This window comes from Apodemus sylvaticus, chromosome 12 (genome assembly GCF_947179515.1).
Source record: "Apodemus sylvaticus chromosome 12, mApoSyl1.1, whole genome shotgun sequence".
Taxonomy (NCBI): domain Eukaryota; kingdom Metazoa; phylum Chordata; class Mammalia; order Rodentia; family Muridae; genus Apodemus; species Apodemus sylvaticus.
Genome location: NC_067483.1, coordinates 45829633 through 45850194, shown reverse-complemented (window position 1 = coordinate 45850194; position 20562 = coordinate 45829633). Strand labels below are relative to the sequence as shown.

Sequence of the window (20562 nt, the reverse complement as noted above, 5' to 3'; positions counted from 1 at the left end):
TGCCAATATCTTGAAGCTGATCTTCTCAAAAGTCATTTATGCCCCCATAAGGTTTCCATAGAACCCTGAACTGCCCACCGTGATAACATTGTGTCTTGCATTATGTATCAGAACAGGGTCTTCTGGGATACTGTTCTATAGCAGGGGTCCTCAACTAATGCTGTGACCCTTTACGATAGCTTCCCATGTTGTGATGTTGCCAACCATAACAGTATTTTGTTGCTACTTAACAACTGTAATATTTTTGCTACTTTTATGAATCATAATGTAAATGTCTATGTTTTCTAATGGTCTTAGGCAATCCTTGTGAAAGGGTTATTCTTCCCCAAACAGTTCTGGCCCACGGGTTCTAAGGGAATATGTAATGTTATTTCTTTCTATGTTTGGAAAGTATCTCATTTTAAAAAGCCAATTACATATGTCTGTCTTCCTTTGTACACCTAGACTTTGAGAATGTTATCATATTAGAATCAGTGTTTGTTAGGTTTGACAGAGCCTCATTTAGTAGCTGGATTTCTTATGTAATCCTCTGCTTTGAAGCCACTTCAGGAATAGAGAATTCATTATCCTATCTGGCCCCAAATTTTGAAACAGCTATTTCTGTATGATGATTTACCCTAACCTCCATTTTCTCACACTAGGGATGTTCTCACTTAGGGTTTAATATCCCTCCCTTCTTGAGAATTCCTAAATATTTGAAGAAAAATATTCCATGCCCAGCAGCTACTCCCAGCATGCTACGCATATTACTTTCCTCTAGTGTCTCTATGTAGCATGTCCCTGTGGGACTTCATTAGCTGCTCATTCCTCTTGCTACACCTTTGCCTCTGTATAAAAGGTGGTATCAAAATGTTCTTGATGATATACTGACATGGAATCACAACCGTCCTCTTTCTACATAATATACTCTCATTTAGCACATTAGCACTATATTTAATTTTGTGACAGTCAGTTTACACATTGTCTTTTATCAGCCATTGTCATTTGTGAGGCTAGAGACTCCTCTCCTGTCATAAACTGATGAGCCACATTTAATATCACTGCATCCAATCACCTCTCACTAAACTTCATTTTATAGTCCATTGGTCATTAAAATCTGTCAAAATAAATTTTTCAGCCATACATCTTTAGAACATGTCCACCATCTGTATTAGCATCAAATCTTCCATGTTTATAGTCTGGTCCTTCCTATGTGGCTTATGGGGTTTCTAAAATCAAGTCGTACATCACACACTCTGACTACCTGCTTGTGATTTCTGAAGAATAGGATTACTGGAGAGTCAAGTTTCTAAGGAACAAAAAAAAAAAAAAAAAAAAAAAAAAAGAACCCCATCCCTGCATCCTGTCTTTTATTCTGATCCACAAAGTGATGCCACAGGCATCCTAGGATGACCAGCAGGGACCTGGCTCCCTGAGCTGGAGGGATTTTTGTGTCTATCCTCAAAACTCAAGGGCTTCAAGAGCCCAATTTTCTTATTAAGCATTTTATTCTGTACAAAAGTGCCGCAGCATGTGCAGAGATGTTAACCTGTTCAAAGAGGCTATTTTATCTGACGGTATCTTTGAAAGCTACCTGTAGTTGCCTGGAGCAGGTGGTGTCCAAATGCAGATTCACAATGCAGTGCTCCTATAGGAATCAAGTCAGAGTTCTGAAAATGTAGCCTTTTATGCAGAAGGTCTTCAAACACAGATGGTTGTCTAAGCAAGACTCGCTGTGGTTCAGCTAAACTAAAATATGTCTTACTTTCGCACAAACTTCAATTGGTGATGATATCTAACCATGACAGGGTATGATCTTTCCCCCTGCCCCCATTACAACTGAGATGTGAAAACCCAAAGCAGCAATATCTTTATGACAGTGTTGTCAAGCTCAGCGGTAATTTCTGCATTGCAGATTCAATAAATAGCACTCAGCCCTTCCTGTACTTGACCTCAGTCACTTAATAAATTGAACACTACACCCTCCTAGAATCTCTTTCCCCAAAAGATCCCTACTACACAGAGTGACTTCCCCAAATTGAGCTGGATAATCTTGCTATTGATCTCTGTCTTCCTACAAAGCAGTTCAACTTCATGACATGTCTGCTTCAGCAAGCCTTCACACAGCAGAAATAAACTGGGCAGTGCATGAAGTGCCTACAGCCACACCTTTCCTTCACCAAGATGTAGCCCAGAGGTGTCTAAGATTTCATTGTCTGTATTTTAGAGAGGAGACAGGGATGCTTCGTTGATCATTTCAGAAGCCTTGTTTGTTTTTTTTTTTCTTTTGTAACTGACAGGTACCTATTATAACACAAAATATAGTGATTTTAATGATCATCTCAGGAGCTCAGAAAAATGAGGAAACTTTACTCCACTGTTGATTAAGACTGTCTGGGACTTGAGAACATGTCTGATTGTGTATATGCCCATGAAAGTTCCATCTCCCATTTGTTCTTACATTTGAATGTAAAGACATTTTTTTTCTTTCTCCTTCCCTCTTTGGACACTGCAGAGTATGTAGCGGGAAGATTTGGCCAGGATGACTCCACCGGATATGCTATCTTTAGTATTAATGATAATTATGGACAGAACTTCAGTCTCTCCATGTTTGTCCGAACACGTCAACCCATGGGCTTACTTCTGACTTTAGAAAACAGTACTTACCAGTATGTCTGTGTCTGGCTTGAGCACGGCAGCCTAGCACTGAAGACTCCAGGCTCTCCCAAGTTAGTAGTAAAATTTTTTCTTAGTGATGGAAATGCTCACTTAATATCTTTGAGAATAAAGCCAAATGAAATTGAACTGTATCAGTCTTCACAAAACCTAGGATTCGTTTCTGTTCCTGCATGGACAATTCAAAGAGGAGATGTCATCTTCATTGGTGGCCTACCTGATAGAGAGAAGGCTGAAGTTTATGGTGGCTTCTTCAAAGGCTGTATTCAAGATGTAAGATTAAATAACCAGAATCTGGAATTCTTTCCCAATTCAACAAACAACGCATACCATGATGCAGTTCTTGTCAATGTGACTCAAGGCTGTCCTGGAGACAACATATGTAAGGTAGGGTCACTCATGTCAACTACACACATTGTGAAAACTGAGGTTGTATTTATTAAATGATTTATTATAATCACTCTTCTTTTTTCTTGAGGGTGGTGGTGGTGGTGGTAGTTTTTTTGTTTTTGTTTTTTATTTTTTGCTTTTTTGTTTTTCTTTGTTTGCTTTTGAGATAGTAGACTAACTATATAGCCCAGAGTGGATTTGAATCCTCTGTCTTCCTTCCTGACCTTCTCAAGTGTGGTCAAGGATTATAGGTATATGCTACCACACCTGACTGAAATATTTTATATGTGAACAAAATGCTGATGCCTTACAAGTCATGGCATATTTTTCACCTATGTATCTTAAGAAAGCCTGGTGGATTCTCATAGAACCGTGAAAAAGTGACGTTAGTTTTTATTCACATTATAAATATGTAACAGCTGACATAACTCCAGTCACATGATTCTCTTGCTCCCAAAACAATCTACTTCCCTAAGAATAATAGGATTTTAATCCACAAGTTCTTAATGGTGTTCTATATATTTAGATCAGCTAATTTCTTTTAGAAGACCCCATTAAATTTAATGTCAATGCCCAGCTACTTCTGTTAAGTCAACAACAAAATCTCAGTTTCCTTTGAGTAGTTGGATTTGAAATCCTTTGACATATGATTTCTCAAACCCAATGCTTTGCTTCAAACACTTTATGTCTTCTAAATAGCTTTAAACATGTGAGGTGATTATCTGTTTATGAGCTCTTGAAGAAAGAGGAGGAACATCATTGGCATGACTTGAACATCTGTGAGCTCCAATGATTGTATATAAGACTCAGTTCTAAATATATATGAATAAACACTATAATATTCTTGTAGTAATACTTTCACTGTAATTAAAATGATGTTACATGTTTAATCCATTTAGTTATATTGAAAGACTACTATATAAAAGGAGAATAGCTCATTTATATATTTATAGATGAAAAATTAAAGTTTATAAAATTATGTAATGTGCTAGGGTGAAGCTAAGTGAAAGAGTATAGGATTGGCAAGCTCAGAGCCTACATTCTCCCTCTCTAAAGAAGGAAAGGGGTACATAAATAGGAAAAACTGTGTTAATAATAGACCTTGGATACATGCAGTGCAGGATCTGGAAAAATACTTTAAAAACGTGTTTTGACTACTCTCTGAGTGACCTTGAAAACTCTAATAGTACTGTGCCCCTGATAATCGGGTGGCAAAGAGAACTGGGGCTTAGAGTGTGGAGGACACATCTGCCCTACTTCACCCAGTTGTGGACCTTAGGCAACTAGAAGTACCCAGAAGTAACAATTGTCACAACCAATGACAATAGATGTGTGCAAAGTGCCTGGTAACTTGTAAATTATGGAGAATATCATTCTATTTCAATAATCCCTCTTGGGTCATAAATCAGTTTTATCTTTTCTTCTTTTATTCTATTCTTCTTTCCTTTTATCTCCCCCATGCCTCTGTCCATTGCTCATTCCTCTGCTCTTTTAGTAAGCAATTGGAAATGGTAGCAGTCAGCTTGATTCTATATTATTAACAATGTACAAAAATGTCTAAAATGCAAAGATGTAGAATAATTGGCATTTTAAGGTGACAGATGATCTCACCTTTACCATTGCCATGTTTCATTGTCCTTGCTTTTTAATCCCTTTGATTTTCTTTCTTTCTCAGTCCAACCCCTGTCATAATGGAGGTGTCTGCCACTCCCTGTGGGATGACTTCTCCTGCTCCTGCCCTACACACGCGGCGGGGAGAGCCTGCGAGCAAGTTCAGTGGTGTCAGCTCAGCCCATGTCCTCCCATTGCAGAGTGCCAGCTGCTCCCTCAAGGGTTTGAATGTAGGTAGCATTCAGAGCTGCCGTTTGTTTGTCCAGGTTCGTTGGTACAGTTCAATTGTCCCAATAAGAAACAGTGAACAAAGAATTCAGGCATAGCCAACTTAGAGAAAACTGAACAAGATCATGACCAGAATGACCTCTGGGATGCATATTAGCCTGAGTTTCTGAGTGAGAAAATGGGACATTGCAACAATAAACCCAGCTCTTTATTTCAAGCTAATTTATGAAGGACAAGACAAATGATACTTGCCTTTGCTTTCTCAGTACTGAGAATATGCTGTAAATGTGCACACACCTGGCTCCCTGCCATTGATCCTTGATTTATTGATTGTGTTCATGGCCACCATATAAGGCTTCCTCACATCTCAAACAGAGAGAACAGCAGACACTTTGCATGTTTCTTTGTGTATGATTTTATGTGTATCACAATGTGTAATAGGTACAAGCTTACTGTGTGTGTGGGGGGGGTATGGGTGTGTGTGTGTGTGTGTGTGTGTAATTCTTCCCCTCCTTATGAACTATTTTCCAGTTTCAAAATTACAGTCGATTTTGAACTAAGCATTAGGATTTATGTGTTGTCTTCTCCCTTAGATCACATAATGCACTCCAAAGCAGCCAATGCTCCATGTCTGAATTAAATTAGAATCTCTTCTCATTATTCAATAAAGAATGCATCTAAAGATGTGCTCTGAAGTCCTCTACCCTCCAATGTCAACAGGAAAGTGTTCTGGGAAGATGAGTCTAGTAAAGCAACATCGTCTTGAGGATACAGCTCATAGTTTACCTTACTTTAACTTGATCTCCTTGTCATAGCAAGATTTAAAACAAGACTTAAAATTTTACAACTCTTTCTAGGTGTAAGCGTATTTATTGAAGCATAGCTCCCAAAGGAAAGGCAATACATAGAAGTGTCTTGAGTACTTTACCCAGATCACAGCACATGGTTTCACAATCTTGCTAAATAAATATGCATAGCATGATAGACAATAAAGAGCGAATGAAGTTGGTCATTTTAGCGTTTAAGAATACATAATAAGATGTTTGCTTATGTCTCTTCCCTCAAGATTTCCTTCCCCAAACAATAAGAAAAACAGTCAAATAGCAGCAAAATCGAATGAGATCTTTAAATCTAGTCAAAACTATATTTAAATTATAACACCTGCATTATTCACTTATTTCTCCTGATTTTTTAAATATTATTTCACTTTCCAAAGCAAAAGGTAAAGTTATTTCTTAGACTACCCACTTAGTAATGTTCAATGAACTCTTACTACAGACCAGGCAATATTCTCAGCAAAGAGACTCAGTAAACAAACACGTCTACACAATGGACGTCTGGTTCCATCTAGCTCATGCACTCAAACAGAAAGAGTTAAGAAACAAGGGCAAGCCCAGGTTCAAATGGCACCAGAAGGTATGAAATAAATCAGTAATAGGAAGATACAAGTAAAGACTATTTTAACTTGGAAAGTCAGGCAAAGGTGACATTTCATCAGAGAGCAACACTGACCTGGTGCTGAGCATGGGGAACTCTGGAGAAAGAATATTCCAGGTTGGAGCATACTAAAAGCCTGTTTGGGGCAAGCTCCTTCTTTTTATGACTGTGGCATGTGAATGAGGGAGAGATTGTTGTGTATTGGAAGTAAGCAACTAAACAGGGTTAGATCTCATAGACTTGAAAGGAGGCGCTTAAAATTTATGCCTTAAACTAAGAAGTGGTTATCAGGGCTATCTTCAGAAACCATAGAAGTAGGGAGACTAGGAAGTAATCTTCTGTCTAACCAACTATGGTGGCTGGAACAGAGCCTGGCTATGAAGGTTCCCAACCATGTTTTCAGGTCAATTGCTGCTGAAAGGTAAGAAAAAATACGGACAGAAAATTGACCACTGGATTGAGGTCATTGTGACCTCGACAGGAGCAGTTTCAGAGAAGTGATAGGGACCAAATCAGAGAAAATGAGACAGGAGAAAATTAAAGTGAGTTTACAAAGTATTAAGATCTTGTGGTAATAGGAACAGAGAAATAAGACAGCAGAACAGCAGGCAGGGTAATACTATGGGGTCTTGTGAGCTCTTTTTTTTTTTATTTTTAGCATTTTATAGCATATTTGTACAGCAGTGAAGAAAAAAACAAAAATGGAAGGGAAATGTTGGTACAAGGCAAAAAAAGAGAAGGGTGCATGTAAGAAACTATCCAAAAATAATTCAAATGAATGGAACCTAACATGAGACTTGACAGCCTGACCTCTGAAAGGAATAAGGACAGTGTGTACGTTGTAATGTTGCAAAGAGGGCCAACACAGACAGTATTAATTAGGTTGACAGGTCTGGTAGAACTTAGAGGGTGAGGGGTTCTATCTCTTCTCTTTTCTCAAGGTTGCATATATATATGCAGATAATGGAGTTAGATATGTTAGAAGATAGGTGTTATAAAATTATAGGAATTTTAATAAAGAAATGCAGTAAGATTATCAAAAGTTCTATATTTATTGCAACAGGTGAACCTAAAATGCTATTATTTTCTATTTTTCTGACCACATGAAGTTATGTGGTTATAGATGGCTAGTTGATACCTTGGCACATAATTGGAGTGTTTTACGGCATAAGTCAACCCATCATTTGTGAATGTTTCTGTTAACTGCATGGTGGGGAGCTCAATCAGAAGCCAGGGACCACTGTTAACTAATTGGCATGTTACCAAAACTAAGTTTGTGATTTCTATGTGTTTAGTTTATGTTTAACAACATTAAAAAAATGGATAATCAAGGCTTCCCTGGTTCAAACCAATGGAAATCGATAATTGGCATTCCTGGAGATTTGAAATGAAAAGAAAAGTGTGAGTTGAGTTCTGGTATCACAATAGGCAGCTTTGACCTTCTAGTTTGGTGATTTTTTTTAATTACCAAGCTGTTCAGCTTCTGCAAATCTTGAGTTATTCTCTTATAAAACAAGGACAGTAATAGGATCTGTACAATACACAGCCAGATGGCAAGCAGCACAGTATGTGACATGTCAAACAACCTATGCAAACTTCAGGGAGAGCCAAGAGGCAGTGAATGAAGTTCACCATCAGCTTCACTTTCCCACTTTAGGTATCGCAAATGCTGTCTTCAGTGGATTAAACAGAGAGATACTGTTCAGAAGCAATGGGAATATTACCAGAGATCTCACCAATCTCACATTTGGTTTCAGAACACGTGATACAAATGTGATGATATTGCATGCAGAAAAAGAACCAGAGTTTCTTAATATTAGCATTCAAGACTCCAGGTTACTCTTTCAATTGCGAAGTGGCAACAGCTTTTATACACTGCATCTGACGGGCTCGCAATCGGTGAATGACGACACTTGGCACCAAGTGACTTTTTCCATGATAGACCCAGTGGCCCAGACCTCCCGGTGGCAAATGGAGGTGGATGACCAGACACCCTTTGTGATAAGTGCGGTTGCTACTGGAAATCTGAACTTTTTGAAAGACAATACAGACATCTATGTGGGTGACCAAGCTGTTGACAATCTGAAAGGCCTGCAGGGCTGTCTGAGCACAATAGAGATTGGAGGCGTATATCTCTCTTACTTTGAAAATCTTCATGGTTTCACTAGGAAGCCCCAAGAAGAGCAGTTTCTCAAAGTTTCTACAAATGTGGTACTTACTGGCTGTTTGCCATCAAATGCCTGCCACTCCAGCCCCTGTTTGCATGGAGGAAACTGTGAAGACAGCTACAGTTCTTATCAGTGTGCCTGTCTCCCGGGATGGTCAGGGACACACTGTGAAATCAACATTGATGAGTGCTTTTCTAGCCCCTGTATCCATGGCAACTGCTCTGATGGAGTTGCAGCTTACCACTGCAGGTGTGAGCCTGGATATACCGGTTTGAACTGTGAGGCGGATGTAGACATTTGCAAGAGTCATCAGTGTGCAAATGGGGCCACCTGTGTCCCTGGGGCTCATGGCTACTCTTGCCTCTGCTTTGGAAATTTTACCGGGAGATTTTGCAGGTGAGCACAACGTCCATTTGGAGCTCAGTCTGTGGGGCTATGCTCTGAATTTTCATTGTCAGACTGGGAAGCTTTTCCCCTTAAAAGTCCATCCAAATGTGCTAAACAAGGCTGGTTTTGAATACTCCCATCACGATTTGATCATGGAAAGATGCAACGATATTGCGGAATATCCTACAATGTGTGTTTTTGTATAGCTTACAGAGTTATAACACAGCATAATAAAGAACATTTTGGGCATATACCAATTCCAAGTGGTCTTTATATAATACTTAGCATGCCACTAAAAGAGTATCTGTTCAACTTACCCATTTTAAAGAATTTCACATTTTTTTTCTAAAAATGCTCTTGTGACTACCTCACTTTTATGTTATGAAAACAGAGATTTAAAAAAAGAATCTTTTAATGTTACTGGCATTGGTTTTCCCTCCACTTATTAAGTAATTGAATCATTATAGGGAGGTGAGATGTTATTATTAATGAATACTATAGTCCAGGACGTGGGTAAGAATACCTAGAGTGAAGTAAATTGGCCACCTGTAAAAATCACTTTAATTCAGAGGTAGAGTGTTTTCGCAGACATGTGCAGCCCTGCCTGTAAGGAGTTGTGCTCACCTTCCGCAGCATCTAATATTGTTGAGAGCTCCACTGACAGGGCACAGTGAGAAGTGCTAAGTGATCAGGTTATTTAATAGATGTCATTTCTTGCAAGATAACAGAATCCTTTGTCAATGAGTAGCCCAACTGGTTAAAACCAAAATTTGGGGTACAAATTAGGAGTTTTATACCATGACCATAGATAAGAAAATACATATGCCCTAGTAATGAATTCTCTGAAACCTTTTTCTGTCTGATTCATCGAGGTCAAGTTTTAAAGAATAGTTTTCAGAAATCCCTTCTAATGAACTTTTCAGATGCTATTTATTAAGCCAAGGTGTGTATAAAGCTGGAGATTTGCCTTGCGAATGACTCTTTTTAGAGAATGACTCTTTTCAGTTGACATTCTTAATGCTTTTGTTTTGTTTGTTTGTTTGTTTGTTTTGATAACGTATTCTTCTTGAAGGAGTCATTCGGCTCTTTTGAAAAGACACACCTGTATACCATCATTCAGGTGGGCTTCGCTGTGTTGGCTTCAGGGCATGGCAGGCCAAGTGTGAATTTGCTCTCCACATCCAGAATACTCATTCTGTATCTGATTACACACACACACACACACACACACACACACACACACGACCGGAGGTCCCGAGCATCAATTTTAAAATCTGCTTTGAGATCAGCCTTTTCAAGTCTAGGAATTTTTGTGTAGCCATGTTTTCTTAGCTTTTGACAATCTGTTCCGCCTTTTATAAGGATTCTGCAGTGTGTCCAGCTTTGCCGCTGTACAAAGAGCCCCATGCTGAACTCAACATGTAGTCACATTGAGCATTATACACAAACTGCCTGGGCAGTACTTGGCTTACACTGTGAAAAGCTATGAATTATGACAGAGGGAGCAGGCAAGTCTTGGCAGGGCAACTGTAGTTCAGCTCTGAAAGCCAACCGAGAAATCACACGCAGGCCTGAGTACCAGAGTGGACTCCTTGTTTTCCTGCCCTTTATAGAGATGCAATTTTCCTATGGCCTCTGTTGATTTATTAGAAAAGCAGCTGCCGTCCTCGCTATAGCGAGCTCCTTCCCAGCCTTAAATTTACTGCCACCCTATGGCATAGATCTTATCTCATGCACAAAAGCTGTGGAGAACAGAAGATGGATGACTATGTTGGTTGTGGTGGCTCCAGCAGGGGCTTTTTGCTGAAGAACATGGTGTTTGTACAATGCAGAAAAATTCAGCATTAATTGTTCCTCAGCCTCAGAGCTTAATTAGCCTAACATTGACTACATACATGAACTTTTCAAAAAGAATTCTTTTTTCTTGAACGGAATGAACAAGATAAACAGCTGTGGCCATTACTTTTATCTCTCTAGACACAGCAGATTACCCTCAACAGTCTGTGGGAACGAGAAGACAAACTTCACTTGCTACAATGGAGGCAGCTGCTCTGTGTTCCAGGAGGCCTGGAAATGTATGTGCCGGCCAGGTTTCACTGGAGAGTGGTGAGTTACACTGGAACTTTATGGATAAAAGTTCTGAGCTAAAGAACAGAGGGATTGCCCAGAGTTCATTTTCTCCTCCAATTTTTCATCTCAGTTCCCACAGGAAAAATCTATGTTGAAATATAGGTCCAGACAGAATCAAGCAATAAAAAAGAAGAAAAATTACACTGTAGGTCAAAGTATAGAATATTTTACCAGCCAAGACTTCATATAAGGAAATATGATTTTTAAAATACATAATGTCGTATTTATTCTCTCCTATAAGTACTCCTGGATTCACGGAGGCTTTCCCTCCCCCCACACTAACTCGAATATATGATTTCAATATGGTTGCTTTTGAAGTAAAATGAAACACACCTAAAAGTTACCTTCTATCATTAACTTCAGCCCAAAGGAACTGTTTCTTTCACAGAGAATTTCTTTAACACGGGCATTATGTACACAGATAAAATGTAATCATTTGTTTAGTACTCATCTACCCACATACCTACATCTCAGAGCTCAGTAAGCAAGATTTTGTTGTTTTGTATATGTGAGTATGTGTGTGTGTGTGTGTGTGTGTGTGTGTGTGTGTGTGTGTGTGTGAATGAAGGTTAAGCAACAGATGGATGCTGAGTTAGATGTATGCAACCATGAAGGTTGGGCTGCCATCAGAGCTGGTGTTGCTCTACTGGGAAAGCTGCCATGAATTCGTGAGTAAGTGTTTGCTCAGCACAATTAAAACAAAACAGGAAATGTGTTTCTCCACCTCCTAGAATAAGGTGCAGGCAGTTGAGATACATATGTGTGCAAAAGGAATTAGAAGAGTCACGTCCTTGTTCCAGTTTATCACACTATGACATGCCTCTGATTCCTTATCTTCAAAATAAATGCTATAAATAGACCTTTGGCCTAAATCTAGATAACTCTTTACTATCTTTAAATGCTCCTTGCCTCCTTAACTTAATATCATCTCCCATTACTAGCACAAATAATAGTATTCATCCATTACCTTCAATTATTTTTCTTTGCAGCAAACATTTCCACTTCCTCTGATATGTATCAGTTTTGAAAGTCATACTTGCCATTTAAATTATTGATTAAGATGGAGGTGGGGTTACTAATTTTCTTTTCTTCCCAGGGAAATTTTTCTCCAAATAGACTTCAGTATTTCAGACAGTGAATGTGTGTTTAAAAATATTCTGGTTTTGAGAACAGATTAAGCATCATTAATTCAGGAGAGCCTAGTGGCTTTACTTTGACTATCTGTATATTAATTATCATCTTTTTCATTTGTTTTTACCTTGTTTTTCTTTAGGGACAAAGAAAATTGTAGCCCTGGCCTGGCTAGAACTTTCTGTGTAGAGCAGGCTGGCCTCGAACGTGCTGTCCTTCTTCCGTCTGATGTGTCTCACGGCTGGGATCTGGGGAATGAGGCACTACATTCAGTCCTATTATTTTCTAATAAGAGCTCCTGTGTTGTTTGCTATGCACATAGAGTATCCACTGTTTTGCTCAAAATAGAGATTGGTAAGGAAATGAAAAAAGGCAGGAGGAAAAGGCTGGAAATGTTTAGGCCTCTCCCAAGGCCTAGAGCAGCGAGATTTCCACACAGTGGAAAATACCGAGAAGCTATTGCGCCTGCTTAAGCTTCCAGCTTCATGCTGTCAGTCCAAGAGTTCAGGTGATGGATGGCTGGCGTGAACGCCAGCCACCCAGGACACTGGATGCCTGGCAAGCTCCTGAGAGCTGTCAAGTTTGGCTGGGATCTAATCAGAGAAGCCTCCTTTGCAGCCCAGAAGCCAGGGCCATAAAAGGAAAACAGAGCCTCAGCTATGCTTGGCATCCCATGGATAAAGAGCTGTTTCCCTTGGAATGAATCTCCATTTCCCACCACACCGGGGATCTCACAGCTCCTCCACCAAAGCCCTTGCACCAGAGCCTGGAGAGAAATCTCTACACACAGAGAAGTTCTACTTTGGGGCAAGTGGATATTTAAAACAGTTTATATCACAAATGGTTCTGTAGAGTTTCCTAAAGTAGTACAAATGCCTTAACTACTGCTCTGCCCCCAAGGCCTTAGCAGAGTATCTAAGATAAATAGATAAAATGACTACACAGTACACAAGGTAGATAAAATGACTGAACTAATCCGTGGAGGGCCTGAACAAGGAGTTGAGATGATACGTAATAATATTCCAGAAACCTAGAACTGATTTGAGAGCATTGATAGAAGGATCTGCCTTTTGATTAATTCAACCTCATTTGCACATTACACCATTGCATACAAAGTATCAACATCACACAGTACACATGCACTCACACACTCTCTCTCCACACCAGTCTGTCATTTGTGTGTATGTGTGTGTGTGTGTGTGTGTGTGTGTGTGTTTATATCAGTTTTTAAAAAATCGAAAGGAAAAAACTGGTAGAAAAGGAGGTGGGCACTACTCAAGTACCATCAAGAGTGGATGTTGCTTTTTTCAAAAAAGTCATTTAGGAAAACACTTACTAGTATGTTTAGAGTTCCTTGTCACTACTAAATCACAGATTTATTAAACTTGTTTCTTATTTACTCTTGTTAGTGTTGAAAAAATTTGAGTCGGGCAGTGGTGGTGCACATGTTTAATCCCAGCACTTGGGAGGCAGAGGCAGGCATATTTCTGAGTTCGAGGTCAGCCTGGTCTACGGAGTAAGTTCCAGGACAGCCAGGGCTACACAGAGAAACCCTGTCTAGAAACAAAACAAGCAAGCAAGAAAGAAAGAAAGAGAGAAAGAAACAAAGAAACAAAGAAGAACCCCCCCCCAAAAAAATATTGAATTTCAAGGAAAAATAATTCAACATCTCCTAGAATTAACTAAGTCTAACCTGAGGCAGAGAGACTCTAGAACCTTCACAGCCTCTGCTTTTTCTGCCTTGTAGATTCCAGGCTGGCAAAGTCATACCACCAGTGTCTAGCCAAGAAAGCTGGTGTTTATAAGATGGCAAACATACCCTTGCTCCTAAGGGATGATCAGGACTTCTAAATATTTGCACTCATTTCCTTATTCAAATTAATTCAGTGTATAAACCCATGTGTATGCATTTGTGCACAAATTTACACAAAACTCAAAATGTATTAAAGGGCTCTTAGGGAATCTCTGAAATTATCCAGTGCATTTAGTTGGGTAGACTTGGTGATAACTCTGTGCCATGTTAGAAAGAAAGACAAGTCATCACTCCAGCTAATAGAGCATTTACCCACCCCGGGGTATCTTCTTTTCCATTCATTTTCAAGGTGTGAAGAGGACATCAATGAGTGTGCCTCTGATCCCTGCATCAACGGAGGCCTGTGCAGGGACTTGGTCAACAGATTCCTGTGCATCTGTGATGTGGCTTTCGCTGGCGAGCGCTGTGAGCTGGATGTAAGCGGTCTTTCCTTCTATGTGTCCCTCTTACTGTGGCAAAACCTCTTTCAGCTCCTCTCCTATCTCGTTCTGCGTATGAACAATGAGCCAGTTGTAGAGTGGGGTGCAGAGGAAAATTATTAATGTGCACGAAGCATTCCCAAGTGTAAAACATTGACTTGCAAGAAACATCTGTCTCAGTGTAAGTCTCTGGGAAAGACAAAGGGAAAATTAAGGAATAGAATCCATCTATAGCAGTGACTCTCAACTTTCCTAATGCCACGACCCTTTAGCACAGTTCTTCCTGTTGTAGTGACCCCAATCCTAATATTATTTTTATTGCTACTTCATAACTGTAATCCTTCTACTGCTATGAATCATAATGCAAATATTTGTGTTTTCTTATGGTCTTAAGCAACATGTATAAAAAGATCATTGACCCCCAAAGGGGTGGAAACCCACAGGTTGAGAAATGCCGATCTAGAGGCTGAAAATGCATTTAAGCATACCACAAGTAGTTTGGGTCTATAGAAGATATTTTCCTATTCTACTTCGTTAGACACACCAGAAGAGGGCATCAGATCCCATTACAGATGGTTGTGAGTCACCATGTGTTTCCTGAGAATTGAACTCAGGACTTTTGGAAGAGCAGTCAGTGCTCTTTCCAGCCCCTAAGAATATTCTTAATACATCCAGAAAGATCTCATTACCCAGTGTACTGAGAGCCCTGGGGCACTGTTATCCTGAACACATGCCGAATGATTGTGATTACATTTAGAAAACCTTTTCCCTCTACTCTACCTCTGCATGTTCCTATTTTCCTGTTGATAGTTTGCTCCTTTTACCATGACTCTAGTTTGGTGTGTGGTCCTCCTTCTCATCAGTTATATGTAACATGAACATTTAAAAATATCTATGAACATTTTTATAGTCATGTGTGTCTTTCTGCAAAGCTATACAAATGAACCATGGACAGTTCTTTTCTACATGAAAAGGAGATGAGCTTCTCCCCAGGAACATGAGAAAAAGATGAGTTGGGGCCAGAGCTCACAGTGCCCTTCACCAGCATCATTTCTGATTCCATGGGCCCTTCTTTCCACTGGCAAATAGCAGAGAGTCCTTTTCCTGTTTGTTTCTCTTACATTTCCCCCCCCCCTTTTCTATTATAAGTGAACACTTTCCGTTAGTTATTCATTTGTAGGGGGTTTGACTTTTCCATCAAGTTTTCTCTGGTTCACTATTTATGCTAAGCATCAGCGGGGGGGAGGGGGTATATCAATCCAACAGAGGTGTCATTAGTGTTCACTGAGGAGGAAATACTTTGCCTGAATTCACGACACCGCTCAAATAGCAGTGGCCTGAAAGATGCCCTTCTGTGAATGTCTGTGTCTCCAGGTGCCACCCTGGTTTGAAAGCATGTGGGTAACTTTCCATTTGTGGGTTATCAATGCTCACTGAGTCATGACTGTTTTAAAAAAGAGCTTTGGCTGTGGCAATGACCAAGGTGAATCCAGATATGCCAGTCAGACAAAGGACAAGATGATGTACTTTCAAAGTAAAGTCCCGCACTGATTTACTCCACAGTCCTTACAGATTTTACATAGCAGGCTCCAGCCCGTGACAACCCTTCCCACACAAGTAGCACTGGGGAGCTCTAGCCTTCCTTCTTATCATCTTCCTTGCATCCAAAGTATTGTGTCCACACCACTGTTTCAGATCCCTTCTAAAGTGAGATTGCTGTAGTCAGAAAGGTAGGGAAAACGTTCCCAAAATATTCGGATTCCTAAGTATCTGCAGTAAGTAGATTATAGTCAGAGACAATATATAGGGTTTAAGGTTCACTCCCTTCTACACATATCTTCAACTGTGTACTTACTGACCATTCTAAATGTGACATACTCCATACAGAATATATTTAGGGAGTATTAATCCACAGTATGGTTCTCTGTACAGTTCGAATGCTTCTATTGCCACTGTAATTGTTTTTTACATTGTCAATCATTCTGTTTTCCAACTGTCTTATCATTTAACAGCATCTTGCTAAATGTCCTCTTTCCATTCTCCTTATTTGTCCATAGTTCAAGTGTTTCTGTGTGACTAAGGATTCTCCTCATTTTCACAGAAAAATAAAATCGTTTCTTCTTTATGTTCTGTTTGTCATTCTCTGGTGACCTTTGTCTTTGCTTACCTGGACTGAGGGTTATACGGTAAGTGATACTCAAGCAGGCTCATTCACACAGACACAGACACAGGCACAGGCACAGACACAAACACAGGCACAGGCACAGACACAGCAGCAGCAGCTCCACCACCACCATCACCACCACCACCACCAGAAACAAGTATGAGTACTCATCTCTTGGTTACTCCTTCCCCATACATATTATTGCATGTAAGCACCATGACAGCAAGGGCCAGGTTCCATGGACTTTCCTTCTTAGACAGGTGATTCTGTAGCTGACCTTTGACCTTTGAGAACAGACTCCAACAACCCCACTTTTTTTTTTTTTTTTTTACTGTTGACTTACATCATCTCTGAAAAAGCTGGTCTTAGTTTGACCTAGTCATGAGGAAAGACCATCACACCTAAGGGATAGAAATTCACACAGTCAGTTTTTCATAATTCACACACATTCTTATTTATCAAACCTCTGTAATAGGCTACATTTACATGAATAAAAACTCTTCCCTTTGCTGATGTTTCATCTTTAACATCTGTATCACACAGGATTGTGATCAGGGTTGACCATCTTCTTCCTTTGTGAGTATATACACAAGAGTGGATTTAAGCATCCTCTCTCTGCTGAAGAAAAAAAAGAGGTAGAGAAAACAGAGAAACTTGGAGAAATGCCATGTTTTGATTGTGAAGAAAAAAGTAAATTCAGTTAATGCTGGTTCAAATATCTGGGTCAGGATTGTGAGGAGCCATTTTAAGAACATCATTTTTTTTTCCAACTTCAATTTTTTCAATACTACATCAATAAAAGTTCTTCCCATCCCAACTTTTTTTTAACTAAGTCTTTCTAGAAGTAGAAGTTATTTAGTTCAATACTTCCAAATTAAAGCTCTTTCTGAAAGTAGGGTTATATACTATTTGAGTTTAGTGATTCAGAGAAGAATTCTGTTTTAACTACTAATGTCCTTTCCAATACGTATAGCTTACTGCTCAGCATGACCTTTAGGACTTACTCAGCAAATGATGTAAAGAGGACTTATGATAGTCCACTCCTTGGTAATTCTTGGGCCAACAGCCATGAACTAAACATGATGCTTACCCACATAAAGCCAAGTGGAACAGTAGGGAAAGAAGGAAGACAAATCAAGATGGGCAATTCTTCAGTCAGTGTTGTGATAGAAGTAGGTGTCCACTGTGCAGCCTGGGAAACAAGGGATTTTCTTTGCCTCCAAAATTAAAACTGGATCTAGAGGGTCAAGAATGCAAGCTTTACTAAGACTCTGCTGAGATCTGAAGGTAAGTGGAAACCTGGTTGGAAAGGAGAGATGGGGAAGGTACAGTATTCCAGGCAGGAAGAGCTGTGAAGTTTGCCTGGTATGGCTGGAAAACAGAGGAGCAGCATGGTGTGCCTATGCTGTAGAAGTAAGCAGGAGAATGTGTGGAAGTCATAAAGAGACTATGGATTTCCATCCTAAGGATACTGAGAGCCTTTAAATGCTTCGACATAAAAGTAACAGTTACAGTTATACTCTCAAAGATGACTTGAACTTTTATATAGAAGTAGATTAAGGACAGACAAGACTGCACTAATGAATATGTAACCAAGAGGCTACTACAGTAACACAGACAAAAGAAAGGAGATATTTGGATCACCAAGTGTAGTACAAATTCAAAGAAGGGTGTCCATGAGCAAAGTCTGACGTTGTCTGACCTAATGACTGCAGCATAGCATCGTTCTAAAGTGACGGTTAGTTCAATATGGTGAAAGCTATTTGAAAGATTGATCCAAGCCGGGTGGTGGTAGCACACGCCTGTAATCCCAGCACTCTGGGAGGCAGAGGCAGGCGGATTTCTGAGTTCGAGGCCAGCCTGATCTACAGAGTGAGTTCCAGAACAGCCATGGCTATACAGAGAAACCCTGTCTCGAAAAAACCAAATCCAAAAAAAACCAAAAAAAAAAAAAAAAAAAAAAAAAAAAAACCCTGAAAAAGAAAGATTGATCCACTGAATAAATGAATGAGTATAAAGATGTGGTAGACAACTGTAGAATGATTTATATGTGTCACTGTTTTAGACTTGATATCAGAAATAAGATTTAATTAATAAAGGATTAATATATATCATATATAGATCATATATAGATATATTGAATTTTATGGTTTTGTGGATGCCCGTGTACAAGCCACGTGTACAATGATTTATATGTGTCACTGTTTTAGACTTGATATCAGAAATAAGATTTAATTAATAAAGGATTAATATATATCATATATGAATCATATATAGATATATTGAATTTTATGGTTTTGTGGATGCCCGTGTACAAGCCACGTGTAGCATTTGTCTGTTGCTCTACAATAGTACTACCTTAAAGTAAAAGCAGTACATACTTGTCACCCAGATGCTATGTTCTGGGTCTCATTCTCTGACCTTCGCTATATTCAATGGATTAGAAGCCTGAGAGCTATCATCTCCACACAGAGGGAATAGACCAAAGAATGCATGCAAGGGGTAGAGCACTGGGTGTAACTCAAGAGTTAATCTGCCAGGCCCCCATTGGTCACTAGCACTGAGCTACAATCTGCATATTTTTCTTTTTCTTTTTTTAAATACTTTTTTATTGATCATCCCATTCATTTACATCTCAGATGATACCCCCTTTCCCTGTTACCCCTTCACAACCTTCGCATCCGCCCTCTCCCCTCTCCTCTTTGCCTCTATGAGGATGCACCCCCACCAGCCCACCCTTTCCTGCCTCCCTGTTCCAGCATCCCCCTACACTGGGGCATCAAACCTCCAGAGGATGAAGGGTCACACATCCCATTGATGTCAGACAAGGCCATCTTCTGCTACATATGTATCTGGAGCCATGGATCCCTCCCTGTACACTCCTTTGTTGGTGGTCTAGTCCCTGGGAGCTCTGGGTGGTCCAGCCAGCCAACATTGTTCTTCCTATAGGGTTTCAATCCCCCTCAGCTCCTCCAGTCCTTTGGCCGGCTCCCCCACTGGGGTCCCTGAGCTCAGTTTGATGTTTGGCTGAGAGCATCCACATCTGCATTAGTAAGGTCTTTGTATACTGATGATCCATTTATTTAAAAACAAAATAAAAAAAAAACTGGTGGTTTCCTATATTTTAATTATGTCTGCCATTTCTATACATTTTACTTTCTTACAAATCAACTGTTTCTCCTGTCAATGTTTTAATGTTTTCACTGTATTATTACTGTTCGTTTTACTTTATAATGATTATGAACCTGCGTGTTACTCTGTTATAGGCTCTTCAAACATTATACTCTCCTTAAGTGTTTGTCCGCTTGTTTTTGTTTCTGTTGAATTTTACACATGACAGAATCTGTCTTCTGGTGGCTTGAAATTGTGAATTATTGGTGAACGACGGCTCATGGGAGTTCCCTTCACCCCTATCCCGGAGTGAGTCTTACACAGTAAGTCATGCACAGGTCTTAATCTGGACCTTTTGCTGGGAACTTGAGTTCCATAACTCTAACCTAGACTAAGTTCATATCTTCGGTTTAGATAGTCTTGATGCATCAGGGTCACATATTTGGATTCCACAAATGATTTTGGTGGGAACTCTTCATAAATTATTACTCAGCTGTCTCTTGAGCTACACTTCTGTGTCACTTTCTCATAACTACGTTGTAGCAAGGCAGGGATCCTTGTCTTCAGCTTTCTGGCGTTTGATCAGTTCTCTCTTTACACTCTTTGTTCCTTCTCTTTCTCTGACAAATTCCTACCCTTCCTGAAACTTGGAGTAACTCCTCCAGCAAACATTCTTGTAATCTTCACATCTTTGTCACTTCACTTTGAGCTTCTTTTTAGTAACCATAATGTGGTCATCTAAGCATATGCTCTACACACACACAAATACACACACACACACACACACACACACACAAACACTTAGCAATAGACTTCTGTAGGTCAAGGACTATCTAACACATCTGCCACGACGATAAGAGAATTATCACTTTACAGTAACCATGGATCTCGAGAAGTAATATTACTTTCTTTTCTTGA

The 20562-nt window shown here is 39.6% G+C and overlaps 1 protein-coding gene across 1 annotated transcript in view; it reads left to right on the top strand.

Annotated features, from left to right (window-relative positions):
- Nucleotides 1-20562, top strand: part of Crb1 (crumbs cell polarity complex component 1) — a 139679-nt gene that overhangs the window by 91667 nt on the left and 27450 nt on the right. Inside the window, exons 7-11 of the mRNA XM_052199917.1 lie at nucleotides 2495-3042; nucleotides 4721-4886; nucleotides 7979-8885; nucleotides 10854-10982; nucleotides 14240-14366. Of these exons, the coding sequence (XP_052055877.1) occupies nucleotides 2495-3042; nucleotides 4721-4886; nucleotides 7979-8885; nucleotides 10854-10982; nucleotides 14240-14366 (1877 nt within the window). The remainder of the gene's footprint in view (nucleotides 1-2494; nucleotides 3043-4720; nucleotides 4887-7978; nucleotides 8886-10853; nucleotides 10983-14239; nucleotides 14367-20562) is intronic.